At 46.4% G+C, this 21,882-nt stretch overlaps 1 protein-coding gene across 2 annotated transcripts in view; it reads left to right on the plus strand.

Moving 5' to 3' along the window:
* Nucleotides 1-1,336: 1,336 nt before the first annotated feature.
* LOC133350041 (uncharacterized) overlaps nt 1,337-21,882 on the plus strand; it is a 30,473-nt gene continuing 9,927 nt past the window's right edge. Inside the window, exons 1-8 of one of the 2 annotated variants that reach the window (XM_061564011.1) lie at nt 1,337-1,401; nt 2,396-2,606; nt 8,981-9,048; nt 12,546-12,666; nt 14,261-14,335; nt 16,884-16,975; nt 17,289-17,451; nt 19,537-19,620. In XM_061564011.1, the coding sequence (XP_061419995.1) occupies nt 1,352-1,401; nt 2,396-2,606; nt 8,981-9,048; nt 12,546-12,666; nt 14,261-14,335; nt 16,884-16,975; nt 17,289-17,451; nt 19,537-19,620 (864 nt within the window). In that variant the 5' untranslated portion in view covers nt 1,337-1,351. The remainder of the gene's footprint in view (nt 1,402-2,395; nt 2,607-8,980; nt 9,049-12,545; nt 12,667-14,260; nt 14,336-16,883; nt 16,976-17,288; nt 17,452-19,536; nt 19,621-21,882) is intronic. The other variant, XM_061564012.1, reaches the window with a different exon arrangement.

Consider the following 21,882-nt stretch of genomic DNA (forward strand, 5'->3'; position numbering starts at 1 on the left):
TCAGGGTGCGTACGGCAGTAAACGACTGAAATAATAAAGCAGCAATGCTGGGTTGGGGTGCGTGACGTCAGCATGCGCGGGTGACATGACAGAAGTGACGTCACAGCTCACTTGCCGTGCAAAAAATATTCATTATTGCGCCCCCCCCCCCCCCCCAAAAAAATGCCAAAGTCTATTCTTTTAATTTTTGCATGGTGTACAGTCTGGAAAGTGCCCACATGGCAAATTTCAAGTTTGTTCCATGTCGGGAAGAACGCTAAATATTCTGAACAGACACACATTCACAATTTTCCCTTTTTTATATATAGAAGAAGACCTTTGTATGTATGTCTGGTCTCAAAAACCTCTCGTGTACTTCCCGACAAGGTAGAAAGCTGAAATTTGGTACGTAGCTTTGAGGACACAACAGGGAAATCTGAAGATCTGAGATTAAATTTTAAGGCCACCAAATCTATTGTTAAGTGTCCCATGAAAATGGTTGTAAATGTCATTCAGAAACAATTCAAAATATAAGGTGTTTTTTAGTTTCAAAGAGCGTTAAACAGCAAATAAAATTACAGCGAAAACCATTGTTATATCCTTTATTGTTTTTTTATTTATTTTGGATTAAAGCGGTTTTGAGTGAACAAATACATATTTTATGATGATCAAATCTAAATAATTTGAAAACGGTTAAAGATTGCTTCCCCTCATAGTATTAAGTTCAACAATTGTTCTTTCTAATTTAAACGGAATATCTAAATTGAGCGGTTTCCGATGGGTACGTCTTTAAACATGACGTTGAAGCAAGTTGTCAATTTTTGTTTTGCGGAAAATACTAATTTTTGGAGTAGTTAGTGTCTGGTCGTAGATCAAAATTGTAAGAAAAAAATTATAACAGGTTAATTATGTTTTTTAAAACGATTGCCTAGCGAAGATATTCTTCATGAACTAGTAGAACATAATTTATCTGTGAAGAATCCAGTTTTTAATCACGTTTAGCATGGCTTCACAATGCTGTCTCAAACGTTACCAAATACCTGCAGTGTTTGGAGGAAACCAGACTAAACAAATACTGCATGAAAAAAAAACAGCCCATTCAAACTTTCACGTTGTGGGCGTTTCTGAACGTCCAGGGGACCTCCCAGGTACCGAAATAAGCCACAACACCGACCTATCCAGAATGCCTATTGACAATCGAGCGATACCTGCGGCTGAGTGTTATCAGCCTCCCTGCACACCCACGCGTCCGAGCTTGTTTGCATAACAATAGCAAAGCCTCGGCACACAGCCGTTGCGTATAGGTGAACAGCGTAGTGTTTATAAAGGGCACGTTATAACCGCAGCTTTGCCGTGGTGTTCAGTTGGAAGTATGCAACAGGAGGACAAGAAGACGATTGGCAGAGACTACGGCGACACCAGGTGAGATTGGGTCCTTAAGTTAGAGGTGTTTTCTGTGTAGGTCGCAGGCTTATCAACGGCACGTTTAAAAGATGTCTAAAGTCGCACAGATTGTTGACGCTAAGTGCTGCTTGCAATCACGAGGATGTGGTAGGGTGATTTCTCGCCCTGGACCGTGCTGCAGGCCACCAGGGTTGGATTTCTGGCGAAGCACCGATGATGGTCAGTCTGATTTCTGTAGGTAGAAAATAAAACTAAATGTGCAGTACCCTTTTTAATAAAGAGGGTTAGCGGTGTGTAGCACAATGCTCTGTCCTCTGCCGGTCTCGCCGAATTGCGCTCAAATACATGATTTAAGTATGTATGTTGAACTTCTTTCGCGCCGTACGTATCCAACCGTGCTCATCGTGGAGAGATTGACGGCTCGTTGAGAGATTGATTCGACCAGGTGCAATAGTCCTGGCGACACCATCCACTTGCGTGGCGCTCCAAACGTCGTAAGTGCTACGCGCACGGCCATCGATGGTCCCCACTACCGTGATCAGTGGCGGATTATCGTCGTAGCAAAAGTAGCTACATATGTAGTAGCTACTACATTAGTACTACTACATTAGTACATGTAGCTACTACATTAGTACTACTACATTAGTACATGTAGCTACTACATATGTAGTAGCTACGGGTCCCGCACTTTCAAGGGCCCCGCGCTAAATGCTTTCAAGCTATCAATTCCGGTTCAGTGATTTTGCACTTGCTTTATTACTATAGTACTATGCTGCCTTCAACTTTTACGAACGACTGGGTGTTTAAAGTTAGCGATTTGTCGTATTATCTGGCTGTATAGCAAATGAAAACATACGATTACTTTACTATGCAAGTGTAATGTAATAAAAATAGTGTTTTAATATGTACGTGTGTTATTTTTTAATTTAGTGCCCCTTTATAACATATATGCTACGGGCCCCGCACTAGCTTCACCCGGCACCGACTGTGATGTGCGTGTGTTGGGCAACAGCAGCCGCGGCATGCGGAGGCTCCCGACGACTCACCTGTCGCAGCCCCCCGGGGTCGTGGATGCGGCGAGTCGGCCCGCGTCGGGTCGCAGCGAGCTCGGGAGAGGAGGGCTCGACAGGGGGAGGCCCTCGCCCGCCAAGAGACGTGGTCGGGTAGGACCACCCAGCTCGCTCGACTCCCGGCCAGGCACAGACGCGTGCCGCAGAGACAAGGTGACACTGCAATCAGTGACCCCCACGCGCGCGCCTTGAACGCGATTTTTTTGATGGTGATGGTCGGGGTGGCCGGGGCTGGTTGGGTGGGTAGGGGAGAGCCAAAATAACAAGAATAGGCCTTTTTTCTAATCGATTTCGGTAAAATAGACGCCTCAATATTTCACGATTCGCAATGTAATTTTGCTGAAGCAGTCACACCAGATGACGGATGCTTGTGTTGCTTCCAAAACGTCGTGATTTAAATTAGTTGTTTTATTTGTATTCTATTTTGTTTTCACCTACGTGGCTTTACCGAAAAAACCAAAGAGTAAATTCAATATAGGCATACCTAATCTATTCTTATAGCAACTAATCACAACTAATGTTAACTCCTGTATTCACAGTTTCTTTCGCCATGTGCTCCCTTCCTTGGCATTTCCATCAAACGTATGGTTCAGCCAAACTGAGAGCCTCCTTGCTTCGAATTTCTTTCACTGGCCAGCGTACAATATTTAAATTCTACCTACGTGACTTTACCGAAAGAACCAAAGAATATGGATTTCTGCAGTCACGAAAGCTTCAAATCAAGATTGTATAAAGAAGTTGCGTGTCACCTTTGACATGCAAGTGGGACTAACGTTTTAAATGTAAACACAACGGATACTACACTGTAACATGATGACAAATGTATGTTAATAGCTTCAAAAAGTAAAATTGTTTCCACTTGTTCACCATCACTGTCAACAAATGCCTGGAATCTTCTCCAGGTGGTCTCCAGAGCCTGGATGCACATTCTTGTGGTATTGTTGCAAATTCTCAGAAGTGTTAAAACATTTTATTGAAGCTCCCTGTATATCCTTGCTGTGTGGCGTTGATATATTATCAGTTTAGACTCGACACGTCAGCGCGTGTGTTTTACATAACATAATAAATCACCTTCCAACTACAGTACTTTATTTGCAAAAAAGTGAATATCTTCCTATTATCTGCATCGAGACCATAGCCAGTAACAATAGACGATGTTTGCCTGCAATTCATTCGTGTAATGCATAGCTTGCATTGTTGAACTAAACTTGCAATTCGATTTTAAGTGTTTGTGGTTTCTCACGTGAATGTGGCAGGTTAATTTTGTCGTGTTATACTCAGCTCTGAGTCACTGGTGGATACTCCATATTTCTATGGTGGGGATGAGGTTGTCATAATATATTTTGCATGTTTTATGATGTGGGAGAGTTGAAGGACAGTGGCACAGTGCCTCACACACTATGCTAAGAACCTGGCTACCTAAGTTGAATTCCTGGCCACGGATAACATCACTGGCGAGTTTACCAACTGGCACTGACCAGCGTGGTGAAGTATGGTCAAACAGCTCCCATCACCGCCACGACGTAGGGAGGCATTCATCCAGCAGTGAATTGACCAAGGGCTGTAAACTAGCATTCATAATGTAAAATGACCAGGAAATGTCGTTCACTAACTCTCTGGCCTAATGATTGCGAGGCGCTGATTTTACACCCCATTTATGGTCCACTTTCACTCCGTACAATATGTTTTTTTTTTTACCTAATGCATTTTTTAGTTCACCTGCGGCAAAATGAGACTATCCTCGTCTCTTGTGGTTAACAAAATAAACTTGACATCCTGAGAAGCTTCCTCGATCTCATCCGATCCTGTTCCCATTCTCTCCCCTGCACACAACGCCCAATGCTAGAATCATGGGGCCATATTCAGGTAAGAATAGTTGAGCTGGTGCCCTCTTTGCCTTCCTTAACAGTATTTGTTAGGAGACACCATCACCTAACCTTCTATATATTTCATACTGCATTCGTTTAAGGGGAATACCCATAACTCTCTGGTTACCCCAAGTTGCCATGAGGACGCCTCGCATGAATAACACGAAAACATAAATGAATGGATGAATACAAGGATCAACTATACATATAAAGGACGGGAGCTTGGAAATAACCTATTGGGTTGGTCCCACACACAACACAAACACACACACAAACACACCGCCACCACTGACAACCGGGCAGCCCCCCCCCCCCATCTCCGCCCCCCATCAAAGGGCGGCACGGGTCGCTAGCCACCCATGCACATCTGCGTCAGCCCATCACTCATCGCAAATGCTACAGTTGTAGGAGCACAAGACAACCCGCCCTCCTTTCCGTGTTTTCACGGGCAAATTATTCACAGCCGACCGGGTTGGAAATGCTTGGGATGGTGGCGGGGGGGGGCAGGCTAATCGCAAAACCGGGAGCTGCTCTTTTTTTTCGCCAGTGCCAACAACGTCCGTGGTGAAGCCACTAATCTGTGCACGCTGCAACCGTAATGTTTTCTTTTCACTCGCTGAGACCTCGCTGTTGCTTGCCTCCGCAACAGTGTGCGGGCTGCGTGCGGGTAACTTCGGCACGCGCTATGAAAATATCAACGCCGTGGCGACAAGTCAGGCTAGGCGCTTTTACTTTTGAAGGAAATAAAACAAATTTTGAGCGTTTGACGTCTTGGGCTATGGGGCATTGCTTTTATTTTTTTTATTCGGAAAACGAGCACACCAGCACCGTGCTTGTAAGGGCTCGACGAGGTTGTATCGCAGCTGCGGCTGTTCTTATTCTTCATCCGTTCTGCATATTAATTACATTCGAATAATGGTACAAGTGGCAGCTAAGGAACGAGAGGACGTTCCCAGCGCACGTTCATATTCCCTGAATGATCTGTCAGTTTGTGTACAGGTGCTCGGTGGATTATTGCGTTGCAGGACCGCGAGAGATGGCGGATGACCTGGCGAGGCCTTCATCCAGCAGTAGATTGACTATGGCTGATGATGATGAATAGTATAAGGAGGGAAGCTACAAGTATGCCAAGGAGCAATGGAAAGGAGCATTGGGAAATGTCAGGAGGAAATTACAATTAATCGAAAAATAAGAGGGTGTTTACGGAGTGAAAACACTTCAATGGAATTGGGCAGGGCATCTTATTAAATGACGGATGGGCGAGATTAACAATGTAATGGAGACCAACAGAGATAAGTGGGAAGAGAGATAGACAGAAAATGGGACAGTGGGATGAGGTTATAAGAATCGGAGAAAGAGACTGGATGGAGGTGGAAAGAGATCATTGGGAGAGGCCTTTGCCCATGCAAAAAGGTTTTTGTGCCATGCAGAGATCATGGATGTCAGGCATCCATCTGCTAAATATTTTCTCTGGAAAGCAGTACAGCAAGCAGGTTAATGCACATGCATTTTTTCATTTGTATCTATAAGTTCGTTTGCAACCTTTTTCTGGGCACATGGTTTGCCTACCGATGCGAAACGAATGTTTTCAAATATCTCAAGCAAATCAAGGTCATACGTTCATCAGGATCGACAATATGACGCCTCACTCCCACTTCCTGCTTTTGCGAGAGCCCGCAGTTGCATAGTCGACCTTCACGAAGGAGAATAAACCTGGATGGTGAAATTGTTTTGAATAAAAAAAAAATCCACCTAAAAATATTTAATTCCTAAATGCAGCAAAGCCTTGAACCAATTTCAATGAGTTGGGGTGGAGAGGTGGTACCGTGGTTAGCGCACTGCACTCATCAACCCGGCAATCTGTATGTGATTCCCAGCCACGGCTAACAATCAGTGGCGGGGAGTGATGTCTGAACCAGTCCTGGGCCCCTCCCACCCCTTCACCAACCTCCACTGACCAGCGTGGCGAAGTATGGTCAAACAACTCCCATTACTGATACAGCGATGGGAGAGAGGTCTTCATCGAGTAGTGGATGACAAAAGGCAGCGCATTGTACATCAAGGTTGTGTTTGATATTATTTCAACGGTTTAATTGAGCTATTTATATATGTGCTGCATGTAGTGTTGAACTTTTTTCGCACCGTACGTAGCCAACCGCGCTAATCGGAGGTGCCGGGGAAGGACAACAAACTAAACACAAAAAGCAATTCTAAAGAAATGAGTTTTCAATCCGGATGATGATTTAAAAGTGCATTGCTCCAGTGGCTTCCTACTATCGAAAGGAAGAGCGTTCCAGACGGCCGCGGAAGCGCCTGAGAAAGCGCGCGATGCCGAGGCCGTGTTTGTCCGATGGCCAGCCAAAGGGCCTCTGCGAGAAGACAGAGAGAGGTGGGCGAGAGAGATGAAGACCTTGCGCTAATCGGTTTGCTGCAGAGGAAACCTTTGAGTGATTGTGCTCACGGTAGGATGAGAAGGACACATCATCACACGTGCAGCAAGGGGCACTCCGCGTGCTTAGTCGGCTCATTCCTGGGCGCACGACGGCGCTTGCTCGGGCACGCTCTTCGCTTGCCCGAGTTGTATTCGAGAAGGGTCAACGCGTGACAACATTGCTGGACAAACACGGCAACGGTGTATGGCCGATGCCATTGTAGCGCGCGAGCAAATATACCACGGGAGTTGGGTTCAAACGCTGTGAAATGTATTCAGCAAACGTTTAAAATTACTGTACCGCTCTTGGTTACATGTGACAAAAAAAAAAGATCCCCCCCGTATTGGCCTTAACAAACTGTTGGGGCAAGTGTTGTTAGCGAGCACTTACGAAGGCCGGAACAGGTACACGAAGGGGTGGGTGGCCAGCAGCACCACGCCCGACCGCCTTTGTGCCCCCCAGTGTCGATGTTTACTATACACCGCACCAGGTACTTATTTGAGGCTGAGTCGACCTGGGGGAAGCCCAGGACCGGTTCAAATAATCGTCACTGGTCTTGGCCACGAGCAGGGAATCGAACTCGTGCCGCCGGGTTCATAGTGCAGCGTGCTAACCGCTACACTACCGCACGTAACACACGCGCGCACATACAGAGATCTACTAACACCTCAAATGCAACTGTAAACACTGCCTTGGTGTTTGTCTCGCATAGAGCATCTGTATAAGTGAACACTTGTTTTTTAATTGTTGAAAAATTAGGAGTGTGGTCTTGCATCGATTATTGTGAAGACATTGTAACATGCTGACTTAAAGCTTTCGTGACTGCAGAAATTCATATTCTTGGGTCTTTCGGTAAATATGCAGCTATTGATACAGCTATCGTGCTGTGACGGTTCCACCTGAAGACGGAAGCTTGTGTTGCCTCCGAAACGTCGTGATTTTTATTTAATTTTTTATTTTACTTTTATTAATTTTATTTTTTTACCTACGTGACTTTACCGAAAAAACCTATGAAAATTAATCCTTGCAGTCATGAAAGCTTCAAATATAGAATCTGTCGGTAAAGTCACGTAGATAGGTTCATAGGCAAAAGAATATTGTAACATCCATTTGTCAATCCACTGCTGGATAAAGGGATACCCATGCCGTGTCGGTCATGGGCATTGTTTTGACCATACTTCACCACGCTGGTCAGTGGGGGTTGGTGAAGGAGGAGGTGCCCTGGACCGGTTTAGATATCTCTTTTGCCACTGATGTTAGCCGTCGCCGGCAATCGAACTGAGTTCATAGTTCAATGCACTAAAGAAATGTCCATTTAACATTGTTAATCTCACAATTATAGATGTGTAAGAATCAATGGTGTTTATCCATATATATTGTATGTAATTGATCCCTCTATCCATTACAGACCGCTACATTGACCACAATGTAAAAACAAATAATGGTTCGTGAATTGCATCAGTTATAGTTGTTCCACCGTAACGACAGTGCGTTGACAATGCGTAATTATTGGACAGCAAATATAATGAGAAATGCCAAACATTGAGTGTAAAAGTCACCGTGACTCTCCAAATGGCAATGCCTAATTTGTACACGGCAATTGGTCATTCGCATGCAATTTGGCTGCACGTGGCATCTTAACGCATCATGATCTCAGCACGCTGTAGAAAAAAATAGTGACACGTCGGCTTAGGAGCGTCGTGGTGGCGAGATGTTAACTACCTCGCCTGGTATACAGGAGGGCGTGGGTTCCATCCCGACCCTGACGCCTGCTGCTGTATATTTGGAGTTTGCATGTTCTCCCCGCGGTCGCGTGGATTTTTCTTCGCATTTTAGAATTATTTATCATCAACATGTGTGTAAGGTATGTGGCTGCTATAAATTTCCCCATGAGAAGCCACTTCGTTGAGCTATCATTTGTGGCCGGGTCGCTTCTGAGAAAGAGCCATATCTCAGTGGGCCTTACCTGGTAAAATAAAAAAATATATTTTTAGCTTCGTTAAGAAGGTCTTGCCACATTTACACAACACCATGAACTACAGTGGTGTATTCTTACGAATGTGCATTTTTTGACTTGCTTTAAATGTGTTCTCCTTTCCCCCGACCCCACTCCATTTGTCGTTCATTACCACGCACACACACACGCATACACGCACACACACGTGCTGCGGAAACAACATTCCCTCCATCGCTAATATGCACTTCGTGCTTTTAATGACGACTACAGCCTCGCGTCTCATTTCGGTCGGCAGTACGCGCCATTCAAATACTTAATACTCTGGCTCATCAGCACCGGTACACAACACACACAGCGCTGGAGATGGGAAGGCAATTACTGGGGGAACTCAGAAATGATTATTCCCAACCACACGAGATATGAGGAGGGGGAGCTTAGTTCGGTGTGTGGGTCTGTGTGCGTGTCTGTGGGTCTCTGTGTGTGTCTGTGGGTCTCTGTGTGTGTCTGTGGGTCTCTGTGTGTGTCTGTGGGTCTCTGTGTGTGTCTGTGGGTATCTGTGTGTGTCTGTGGGTTTATGTGCGTGTCTGTGGGTATCTGTGCGTGTCTGTGGGTCTCTGTGCGTGTCTGTGGGTCTCTGTGCGTGTCTGTGGGTCTGTGTGTGTGTCTGTGGGTCTCTGTGCGTGCCTGTGGTTCTCTGTGTATGTATGTGAGTCTCTGAGCGTGTCTGTGGGTTTCTGTGCGTATCTGTGGGTCTCTCTTTTAGTCTAGGGGTCTATGTGTGAGTCACATAAATACAAGATTCATCCTTGACTCCTTCCGAAATGCAGTCAGGTTAAAATGTCACTCCCACCACGGCGTTCTGGGGCATTCCGGCCCATTTCCACCACTGCACACGCACACACTACAATATTCTCGGCGTTTTGATAGAAACATAAAATCAAATGACCTCATGATAAACTTATTTTGAAGTGTAACACCGCGTTATTTTACTGCTTTTCTATGTAAGAGCTGAACTTCATAACGAAGTGCAGGTTAGCGATGTGCGTGCAAAGGAAAGTTTTCGATCAACTATCGCTTAGATCTGCCAGCTATGGCATAGACGCGAACCCTGGCCACGAAAAAACTAAAACTAAAGAAAATCTAAAGAGTGCCCAAAGCAGCTTGGAATTAGACAGGCAGAGGATCAGGGCACAAATGCCAATCAGAAACTTCGTAATGAATGATAAAATAAGTGCACTTGGGCAGGACACTTCCTGATAAGGAATGATGGCTTATGGACAAGACTGGTGAATAGCCCAAAGGAGACGATACACCAACGATTACGACTGCTGTGGAGATAATAATAATAACCACGATGATGATGATGACGATTTATTTACCACACTAAGTCCAAACTCTTCTCAGGAGAGTCCCACATTGGGGCGGTTGGCCAAGATTAAGTGACGATTTAAAGCTTTCGTGACTGCAGGGATTCATCTTCTTTGTTCTTTCGGTAAAGTCACGTAGAAGGGAAGTAATAAAATACTAAAAATAAAACATAATAAACAATTATGTTTTATTTTTATTATTTTATTACTTCCCTTCTACGTGACTTTATGTTTTATTTTTATTATTTTATTACTTCCCTTCTACGTGACTTTATGTTTTATTTTTATTATTTTATTACTTCCCTTCTACGTGACTTTACCGAAAGAACCAAGAAGATGAAGATTAAGTGACTCTACAAGACGAGTGGCAAGCCGTGGGATGAAGCGGAGAAGCAGGAGGAAAGTTCTGCAGAACAGGGGGAGAACGTAGAAACTCGGCACAGACAGGCGAGCGAGTCGGGAGTTGAATGCAGGCAAAGGTGTTATTGCTGTGCCCATTGGAGCGTTGAGATGGGTCCACGTGCATGACATCCATTGTGGCAGCACAGGACCTGAGAGGAGGCGATGGGTCAAGCAGGGGCATTCATCCAGCAGTGGATAGAAAATGCGATCATAATGATGATTAATTGAACACAAAAACGTTTCCAGCCACACGTTACGTGCGTTCACTTGTCGGACATCGGAAGTTATAAGGCTGTAAGACTCTCTTGAGAATAAATGCTGAGTCTGTTCCTAAACGAACTTTTAATATATCGTCGTTCTCAAACTGCCTCCGGCTCTTCTTGTTCATTGGCGACTGTAATCAGTGAATCTCTCGGTTCATTAAGATACGATTAAGCAACACACGGCAACCGTCGGGCTTGGCCATTCATCAGTGTCAGCCTTATCTTGGATGAGATATTAAAACACGTCACCCATTTTTTTTTTTGCTAAACGTCGTTTCAACTGCCGTCGCTGACCCGTTGAGAACCGGCAGCGGCAGTGATGGATTGACCAATACCATTGATTAATTAAGCATGTGCATTCTGACGTCAGGCTGCTTAATTCAGGGAGATCTTAAGAAGCGCCAGAATGCACAACGAGGTAGCAAAGAGGCATGAATCGTCATTGTGACCGACCACGATCAATAATGTGTTCGTGCATAATAGAGGTTATTTTGGGTTAGATCGCGTAAATATATAAATGTGTCGTTAAAACCCGCCACCACTTGACACAGCCAACTATTAAGGGTTATTTATGGTTTATTTTTATTTTATTATTTCCCTTCCACGTGACTTTACCGAAAGAACCAAGAAGATGAATCCCTGCAGTCACGAAAGCTTTAAATCGAAATTTAGTAAGGGTTGTCACGTAAACAGAACGTGGCCAATTCGTCACTAGTACAGCACTAGCGTGTAGTTTATAGTGTAGTGTATAGTGTAGTCTATAGTGTAGTATACTATTACAGCACACCGGTGTGTTGGAGAGCCAAGCCACAACGTTTACAATCTGAGCACGACGTTTCGCCAGTAATAACAACTAGCTTCATCAGGCGACAGCCTGATTGGTGGTGGCGGGTTTAACGACACATTTATATATTTACGCGATCTAACCCTAAAACTTCTATTATGGATGATATTGGTCGCGAAAGCCTATGTGTTAAAATGTAATCGTGGTCAGCAATGCCGGATGGAAGCCTCTCAAGGCCGATGCCACCCCTCAAGGCCCTGCGATTAGATATTCCATCTAGCAGCTGCACACGAGCTGACACCATCGCTCCATCTCCTTGGTGGGTGGTATCTCAGATGCCTTCCATTCCTCGGCGGCCACTTAATAATAGAATGAGTCTGGACCACGTGCCATCAGCCCTTCTCGTGAAGTGTCCTGCACAATATAGTAATAGGTTTTTACCCTTTCAACTGGTACAAAACTGACACATTTATACAAGGCATCATGTTTGCAATAACCACAACACAAGCAGTTGTACCAGTTGAAAGGGTAAAAACCTATTACTATATTTTGCCACTGGTAAAGGAGGTCTCATAGTGTCCTGCACAAGTCCACTTAACTTTTCTTAACGGTTTGAATTGTGTCATTAGCCTGGGGTATGTTCTCTACTCCACGTGTTCCTTTTGAAGTATCTCAATGTAAATGCCAAGCATGCATCTATACACTGATGCCTTTGAATAACATCAAGACGTATTCATATGTTTCCTATAAATGGCACGAGATATGTAACCCTCTTAACAGTGGGCTGTGAGGTGACCAGGAGATGGCAGTAGAGAAATTACAGTTCGAATCTATCTGTGCAGAGCTTCGAGTATTATCCACTCATTCATGGACTTTGTCTGGATTCTCCGGTTACCCTTGGACTTTCACAAATGTATTACGTTGGCACCAAATGCCCTACAAATATTCACATAATTCCCACCGCATGCACACACGCGTGTGCACACACCCGCATGCACACAACTGCATCAATTCTTTAGGGAGTCGTCTCAGGCGAGGCCAGAGATGTTGTCCTTCGCTCAGCTTCAGTTTGGACGCGACCTCACATCTTACGGCAATGGACTTTCCTTCGATCCGTCGTTCTACAGAGCTCCCAAAGAGGTACTCATGTGACGTTTTGCAGGGGTTTCTGTAGGATGGCACAGATGGCACCAGCCCGTCATGCAGACCAGTTGAATCTTCTTCGAAGCTACAATCGTACCACTGCTAACAAAATAATATATGCCTCGAGTTTTCTGGCTGGCTGCTGGCTGGGTTCCTCTCCACCCCAGCAATATATTTATCGGGTGACTGCCTAAATGGGATTGTCCATGTACAGTCACAAAAATCAACATTGAATTGAAACGGTGGAAGATGTTCGGAAGACGAATAGCATACAACACCAAAAAGGTGTGAACATCTAAATACACGGTTCATTTAACACTTTCAATATGTTCTCCCAAAATGCAATTCTTTCGCCATAATCTTTAAATCCAAGATAATATAAAAACCTCATCTTTCGGTCAGAACCAGCCATTATTCAAATTTACATGACAAAGATTACTCAGGTTATTACTGTGACTGACAGACGCAGAAGAGTATGTTAGGATATTTAAAGATATATAATGTCTCAATGGACTTTCGCAAGCAGGACTCAAATAAAAGAACTGATATAAAATACATTTGGTGACAAGGCCGAGCTGTAACTCATTCGCCGCTTGTTGCCAAGGTTTGCCCATCAAAGCCTGGTTTATTATCCTTAAGAATTAATATTTAAGGATAACACATATTACGTGCCGTCTGCTTCACACTGGACGTTAAAGATCCCGTGACGTAATTTGAATAAAATAGGCCGTGCTTGTGGGAGTCACGGTTAAATTTAGCCTAATTTTATAAAGCGACTTTGCAATATAATTGAAACAGCAGCAGTTTTGTTCACCTATAACATGGTACTTGCGTATCCCTGAAGAACACCGCGTTATGGGAAAATCGCGTTATAATGAATAATATATAATATCGGGGTAAAGCACAGTCCGCGATAACACGTGGGATGTGTAACGCAGGCTGACCAAAGACCGAGGCGCGTGAGTAGCATCTAGAAGCATCCAGCAGCATCCCGCTGCCTTGTGCGACGCTACGTGGAGGCAGCCGCACGACTGCTTATTCCTACTCGCGGGACGTAGTTCCCTCCACTCGATCGCGTTATATCCAATTGGCATCCGTGTTATAACAAAAAAATGTTCCCTAACACATTCAACGCGTTATGTTCAACTGGCGTTATGAAAACACCACGTGGCGTTACGGGATATCGGACCGTACTGTATTATTGCAACGTCACCCACCTACTGACAGGCGAATGCCCACTAGCAGGCCTGGTGCAGCCGTCACCGTGTGTTGCACAGAGAGAGCCATCAGGGGGTCCCCTAGGCTAAAACAAAAATGAAAGCGACAGCTGGGCATTGGGAATGATTTAAATGTGATGCGATGCAAGGTGCTTTGAGATTCTGGGACATTTGAGTGGCCAATGGACGCAAGTGATTAATCCTTAACAAGCAGCTCATTAGAACGCCACATCTGCGTTGTGCGCGGGGTCCTGGAATAATTGCTCGTTACTCTTGCAGCGATGAGGCCTGATATGGAATCAACCAACGTACGTGTAAACCTCGAGCTGGACGATTAATTGCGTGACTGTGTTTTGTTCTTGTTGTTTACACAGCACGATGTGAGCACTGAGACCAAGGCCGTTCTATCTCTACCACCGGCTGTCCGCTCCCAGGATAAGTTACGAGCGGTGAGTCAACACTGCGTGTCTACATGCAAAGTTATTGCCTTGCAGGACTCTACAGAGGCACATTGAGCAGATGAATGCTTAACGGCAGATACCGTGCATGTATACATGGCGATGATGTGTGTGTGTGGATATAGAGCCGAGAGGTCGCTCAGTGTTACAGCGAGCGGCTCACAATCCGGAGGCTTCAAGTTCAAATCCTGGTTGGGGGGGTCGGCCCAGTCAATCATCCGTAGAGGGTTTCTAAAATTACTACCACTTTGTGAGGAAGTCAGCAGTGGTTGTCCTCTGGAAAAAAAACTTGGCCCGCCATAGCAATGAGGAATGTCCACCTCAGGGCTGTAAATAGGGTAGATGACCACCTTCTGAGTGCTCACTTGAACAGGACATCGCGTTGACTTTCGGTACTGCTGCTATACACTTTCCGATTGCGGGATACAACGGTGAATTAAATACATTTCAGCGAGAGTGAAATCGATGACTTCCTCCGACTGCAGAATAAGCCGTGGATAAAACTTAACTTTTCATTGTGGGCAAACAGATAAATAACAATTCTGTCCAACAGTCTGGGGTTTTTTTTGGCCGTTGTTGTTGTTTTTACAGAACGTGAAATCAGTTTATTTTCTTTCAGGAGTTTCTTCCAATTCGGATATTTGGCCGATTCCATTTTCCAAGCTTGGATCGCGTGATAATGATAGCAGTGGCGATGACAATGATGAAACTAGCGATGGTGTGTTTCTTGCGTAAGAATATGATGGGTTTGTTGTATAGACGATACATTCAAAGAACAGAGTTGTGAAAATGATAATGACGATGATAATGTTGACGACTATGTACTTATGTTGAAGTTCTTTCGTACCGTACGTAGCCAACCGTGATCATTATCGGAGGTGCGGGGGAAGCACAACAAACTAAACACAACAAACGCAGTTGTAAAGAAATCAGTTTTCAATCTAGATTTCAAAGTGCATAGCTCCCGTGGCTTCCCAATATCGGACATTATGATGATGTATATCGGTTATATGATGGTTAAACAGCATGGACGACGGTCTATTCAAATAACACAGTAAGTGACAGTGAGCAAATTCGCTTTGTGAGCCTTCGTGTGCCCTCCGGTTCAGAGCAAACAGCTCGTGTTGGGGTGCGTCTACCTCGGCCTGAGCAAAGCAGCGCGCATTCTCTTAGCGGACACGGCACGCTGCAAAGTGTGCAACTGTTACGCACAACAAAGCAATTGTTGGGCACTGAACCATGAAGGCAATTGACCTTTCGTTTATCTTTTCCTTGCCACAAAATGCCCTGGCTATCACAATATTCGAGCTTGTTTTAAAAACATTTTTTGGGTCTTTCGGTAAAGTCACGTAGATAAGTTCTAAGGGCAAAGGTTTAAAATGGGCGTAGCCCAAATGTATGGCCATACATTTCACCCCCTATTCCTGATGACGGCCGCTTGTGTTGCGATCGAAACGTCGCAGTTAGTTTTGTTATTTTCTTTGAACCTATCTACGTGACTTTACCGAAAGACCCAACGAATGTGAATTCCTGCAGTCACGAAAGCTTTAAGTCGAGTGTTTTTTTTTCTCATCTTAAATACACCGAGAACTTTTATATTTGTGTGTATAGTTTTGTTTTGTGGCGCAGCCTCAACAAAAATCACGCGCCAACCTCCCGCACCACGGCGAGCGGCACCACGTGTCACGCCAACACAGATGCACGCGCGTGGAGGATGTGCACATGAGTGGGTCTCAACCCTTATCGGACCCACTGGTCCCCTCCCCCCTCCTCCCTCCCCCCCCAGGTTACTAAGGCCAAGTTGCATAGAGAAGATCACATGCCCACGCCCGTGCAGTCAAAAGCAGCGTTAACAATGAAACTGTTCCACATTGTGCGTAATCGCGTGTTTAGTTGCCACGCGAGCGTGTTGATAACGCTCCACGAACACGTTGAAATGTTTCCTGCACGGTATCCATGCTAACCACCCCAACACCCCTTGTGCCGTGCGGGCCTTCATAGGCGCTCGCCAATATCACTTGTCCCCAACACTCTGTCTCTCTCATAGCAGGGGTGGGGGATTCTCCAAGCAGACAACTTGTCTCTCTCTCACACCCGTCGGTCCACGTAATAGAAACGAGACAAAATAATTTTCCACAAATTCCATCAGCCAGGGTCACAAAGGGCTTCTGAATGCCTTTGGCTGGTCACACAACGTGGACACTTAAGTTGCTGCGAGAACACCGACTGCTTTGACGCAAGTTTGCTTAACGCGTTGAAATGAGTAACGCGGTCTTCGCTGCCAGGTCAAAATGAAATATAAATATATATTTCCCTCGAGTCTCCGATGAGTGCGGTTGAGGTACGGTGATGGACAACTTCGTTTGTCGGCCGTCTCAAAGTGGCTGGCTTCACGTGGCCACGGGGGTCCATATGAAAAACACGAAGTTGCGGATCGTGTCCGCCCCCACCACATTGTGGTAGCTTCTACCCCTCTGCTACAGAAGTTTGGTTTTTGTGTGTGTCTTGCGTGGCGTGGATTGTTGCGACCTCTTTGCAGGCGCTGACCTCCTTGAGGACCGTCGTGGAGGCATTTGGAGAATTCCCGAAGACCATGCAGAAAGGCTTGGTCAGATACGGCTGGTATGAAAGGTAACGGTGCCTCGATTCCTCTCCGAAAGTCCATCGGCGGATTGCTTTTATGACGGGGCGGCTTGCGTCGGCTGTAAAACGTCATTAGTCGAGCGTAGTCGGCCTGACCGCACGTTACGAGCGATCTAATGTCGCGTGTAAACCATGCGCATGATGCTGCGTTCAACCTAGCTTAGTATACGGACCCCCGCACCTCCGATTATTGCCGCTGTTAGCTACGTACGGTGCGAAAGACGTTCAACATACAGTACGTGCATACGATGGTCACCCTATTGCCGCCACCCCCCCCCCCCCCCTTCTCCACACACGGCAGCTTCGGCCCTGGCCGAATCATCATCCGGCAGGGCCAGGTGCCCCAGAATTTCTACCTCCTGCTCACAGGCACCGCTCTCGTCACCAAGGTGCGCATGGACCAGCAGAGCGGAGAGGTGTCCGTCAAAACGGTCACCTTCCTCAAGCAGGGCGACTTCTTTGGGGTGGGTGTCACGTGACGCACGCTCACGCAAGTCAACGCGCGTCGCCACTTTCTAGACGAAGGGAAGTAGAGATAACAATTCGGGCAAATCGCCTGATGAAGCTGGAAGCAATCACCAGTGAAACGTCGTCCTCACATTCTAAACGTTTTGTTCACGTGACAAACCCTACTAATTGGATGCGTCGGGTGGCGGTGGGGTAACGACACTTTTAATTTAACGCAATTTAACCCCAAAAAAACCCTTGATATTGGTCGCGAATGCGACCAATATCACTGGGGAGGGGGGGGGTGCCATGGTAACTCTGGCGAAGACGATCGCTCGTAAACGAGACTTGAGTATAAAGTCGTCTTGCTATTCGGGACTTAAACCCCTTGAGCAGTGGTTCTTCTTAACCTGGGGTGCACGCATCCCCTGGGGGTGCGGGATGCCCCCCCTGGGAGTGCGAGACACGGCCAGATTTTTGTTCGAAGTTAAATCGTTGAATAGACAAATGAAAAACGGGCACGTAAGTACACCTTACTTTATTCCATCAAGATTCTGGGACATTTGAGCGGCCAATGTGTGTGTTTATTAACATTTATTAACATTATACATTTTTTTTACGATTGAGAACCAAAGGGGAGCAAGGCTGTAGTGAAAGTTAAGAACCACTGCTCTAGAAAATGGGGGGTAATGGATGAAAGTTTGACCCAAAAAAAAGGAGCCTTTTCGGCCAAGGCGATGACGTCACAGGGACGTCACGCCTCATCGTGGCGTGACGTCACCTCGCAATGCCACGCGTCGCTTTGCTTTGCCAGTGGCAGGGGCCGATTCTGTCACGAGTTAAAGAAATCTTTCCGAGGACAAAAACGCACGTAGGAAAGCACTGTGGCAACGATGAATATGCACGCTTTTTCTTCTTTGTTTCCACGAGGGGAAGAAAAAAAACCTCGCTGACTCGAGGCTTTTGTTTGTGCGCAGGGCAGTCCTGTTGTGGAATTTTTTTAATCGACTTTAACCAGTGCCAGGAGAAAAAAATAACCCATCTCTAGTTTAGTGTTTATAAAGTTCACATTCCTATGCAGTCCGATCATCTTCCACGCTCGTGCAAATGTTTCATAACCGAGTGAGCATTATGCACGTGTGTGTGTTCGCCATACGCCGCGTAAAGACTCACAGTTTGGCCATTCCAAGCACACGTTACAATCTCTGGAGACAATACATGGTTTGTGGATGATGATGATGATGGAGATGTTGAATAAGAAAAACACCACTTCGAGTGAACGCCAATGAGTTACGTAACCTTAGGCAGGCTTTTGGCGGCACGCCATTGATTCACGCGGTCACAATTATCAACGCCTTCATTAGCCAAGACTATTAATTACCGTGATCTCTCGACGGGGCTCATCGTGATCATTACAGCCGCCGCGCGCTCTCTTCAATCAGCACCGGCCCCGGCGTGCGTTGTCAAGCGCCGATTTAGCACCTCCTGCCGTAATTGAGCCAACTTGATGTCCAGGATGAGTCGTAATTTGTAAAGGTGCAGCCATGCATTCGCTCGCTTTTGTCACTGCTGGTGAAACGACAAAAACAAACAAACAAACAACCTTCACGGGGGCGTACTCCACAGAGCCCCCCTCGAAGGGGCATTTTGGCCTACTCAATGCACCCCCCCCACTTTACTCCACCATATGCGACATGCCAATCAACGAACTATGATGTATAATATTATTGGTTCTTTCGGCAAAGTCACGTAGGTGGCTTTACTCTTCAGCAATTGTTTCTTGCTGTTGTTGTCCCACCTGATGACGGACGCTTGTGTTGCGCCCGAAACGTCGTGATTTAATTAATTTCATTTTCTACCCACGTGACTTTACCGAAAGAATCAAAGAGTATGGATCCCTGCAGTCACGAACAATTCAAATCTAGATTGAACTATAATGTACCCATTTATATTGCTGGGGGGGGGGGGGGGTGGGGGGGCGGGAGAGTTAAGCCAGTTGCGCCCTTCATTCACTGCCGCGACGGGAGATCGAACGGCGACTCCTGCCGCCTCGCAAAGTCTCGTGTGCTCACCGTGGCGCTCGATCATTGCTCGTGTTACAGGACCTGGCCATTCTGATGCGAGCGAAGAGGAACGCCACCGTCGTGTGCAAGGAGACGGTCGCCCTCCTCACCGTCAACCGACAGGTCTTTGTCTCCCTCCTCCTCTTCCTCCTCCTCCTCATCCTCCTCCTCCTCATCCTCCTCCTCATCATCCTCCTCCTCCTCACCGTCAACCGACAGGTCTTTGTCTCCCTCCTCCTCTTCCTCCTCTTCCTCATCCTCCTCCTCCTCCTCATCCTCCTCCTCATCCTCCTCCTCATCATCCTCCTCCTCCTTCTCCTCCTCACCGTCAACCGACAGGTCTTTGTCTCCCTCCTCCTCTTCCTCCTCCTACTCCTCCTCCTCCTCCTCCTCATCCTCCTCCTCATCCTCCTCCTCATCATCCTCCTCCTCCTTCTCCTCCTCACCGTCAACCGACAGGTCTTTGTCTCCCTCCTCCTCCTCCTCCTCATCCTCCTCCTCCTCATCCTCCTCCTCATCCTCATCCTCCTCCTCATCATTCTCCTCATCCTCCTACTCCTTCTCCTCCTCACCGTCAACCGACAGGTCTTTGTCTCCCTCCTCCTCATCCTCCTCATCCTCCTCCTCATCCTCTTCCTCACAGCAACGGTGGCTGTCGGCTGGCCATCGAACAAACACGGCCTCGGCATCGCGCGCTTTCTCGCGCGCTTCCGCGGCCGTCTGGAACGCTCTGCCTTCCGATACTAGGAAGCCGCTGGAGCTGTAAACACTTTTAAATCGTCTGGATTGAAAATTCAATTCTTTAGAAATGAATTTTGTGTTTTAGTTGGTTGTCCTTCACACGCAACTCCGATTAGCGCGGTTGGCTACGTAGGGTGAGAAAGAATTTCAACATACGCACGTACAATACGCTCGAACAAGAGTTACTTGCATTCTTGCGTGGGCTTGGTGGGTCTCCGCCCTGATAAACAACACAAATACCGCCCATTGTTTCAACGTGGTGTCGGGTTTAGAGTCTTTATTTCATAACGTTGCACGTCCATTGCCTATACGTGAAGGAGTTCCATATTTGGCTGCGCGGGGTAAGCACACACAGGGACGCAAGTTGATGCGCGTTGCGTAATTTGCGTGAATTGAACCGGGCGAGTGAATGTTTGGCGCAGGAGAGGGACGACTGCTGTGGACACGATGAGGCAACGCGCTTGGGGCTGGCTCGCTTAAATCACAGCACATGTAGAGACTCACTGTGCAATGTTGAACTCTATAAATGTTGGCGTCCCCAGGTGTGCCCCCCCCCCCATCAATGTATCTAGGGGTGTCATGTAAAAAGTGTTATTTTTTAAAAATCAATATAAATGGGCACGAGTCACACGCATTTTTATTGATGTGTGATCTTTCAAAGTACACATCGCCTACGGATATTTACACACGCAAAATTAGTCCCAACTTACTTATTATTTCATCCCATTTTACACGTGCGTAATTGACGAGTATTATTTAGATGGTTAAATGGAGAGGGGGGTGGGGGAAGCGCTCCGAACCTTGTGACCTGAGTTTGATTCTTGGCCACGACTATACACGAGTGACGAACGATATCTGAACCGGTCCCTGACCTAACTCTCACTCACCAGCCCCGTGAAGTGCGGACATACAACCCCCAAGACGGACGCGGTGTAAGGCAACCTTCATCCATCTGTGGATTGACAAATGGATGTAAATTAGTATACATCATTGACATGGACACGACCACCTCTTAGCGACACACCTTACAACTTTCCAGCAAGGATTAACTTTAAGGTGAGAGACTTAGTGAGCAGCCATGGCAACCCATGAAGTATATTAAATCAGGGGGCTCAGCAAGGGGACTTTCTTCCCCGAATATAGCCCATGCCCCCACAGCCACAACTCGCAATGTCTACCATCATTCAGATTGACGAAGCCTGTAGCCCGACAAACACATGGTTAACAACAAAGCTGGGCAGTAGTGAGGGTGTCTGAAGTAGCGATGATACAAGTGTGGTCAGGGCTTCATGCCAGCGGGGGTCTGCTTGGGTCTGTGACCCACCCAGAGAGCGCAATCGGCACGCACAGCACCGCACCGCTTCACCACTCGACAAGGCTGTCGCAAACATTCACAGTCGCCGCCAAACTCCGGTTCACCCAGCGACTTGAAAATTACTCAGTGAGAGATTTAGGCCCCGGGTGCAGCATTGTCAACGCAGTTTCAGTTTCATTTATTTGGTATAGCCCTGTGAGCCATTCGGCTCTTGAATCGGGTGCAACCGCAACAAACAAAACATGAACAAGAAAACATCTTAAAGATGTTACGCGCAAACTGAAAAATCCAGGAAAAAACAGCAAAGTCTTCCAGAAAGAGCACCGCAC

This window comes from Lethenteron reissneri, chromosome 32 (genome assembly GCF_015708825.2).
Source record: "Lethenteron reissneri isolate LAM-NWPU_2019-01 chromosome 32, ASM1570882v1, whole genome shotgun sequence".
Taxonomy (NCBI): Eukaryota; Metazoa; Chordata; class Hyperoartia; order Petromyzontiformes; family Petromyzontidae; genus Lethenteron; species Lethenteron reissneri.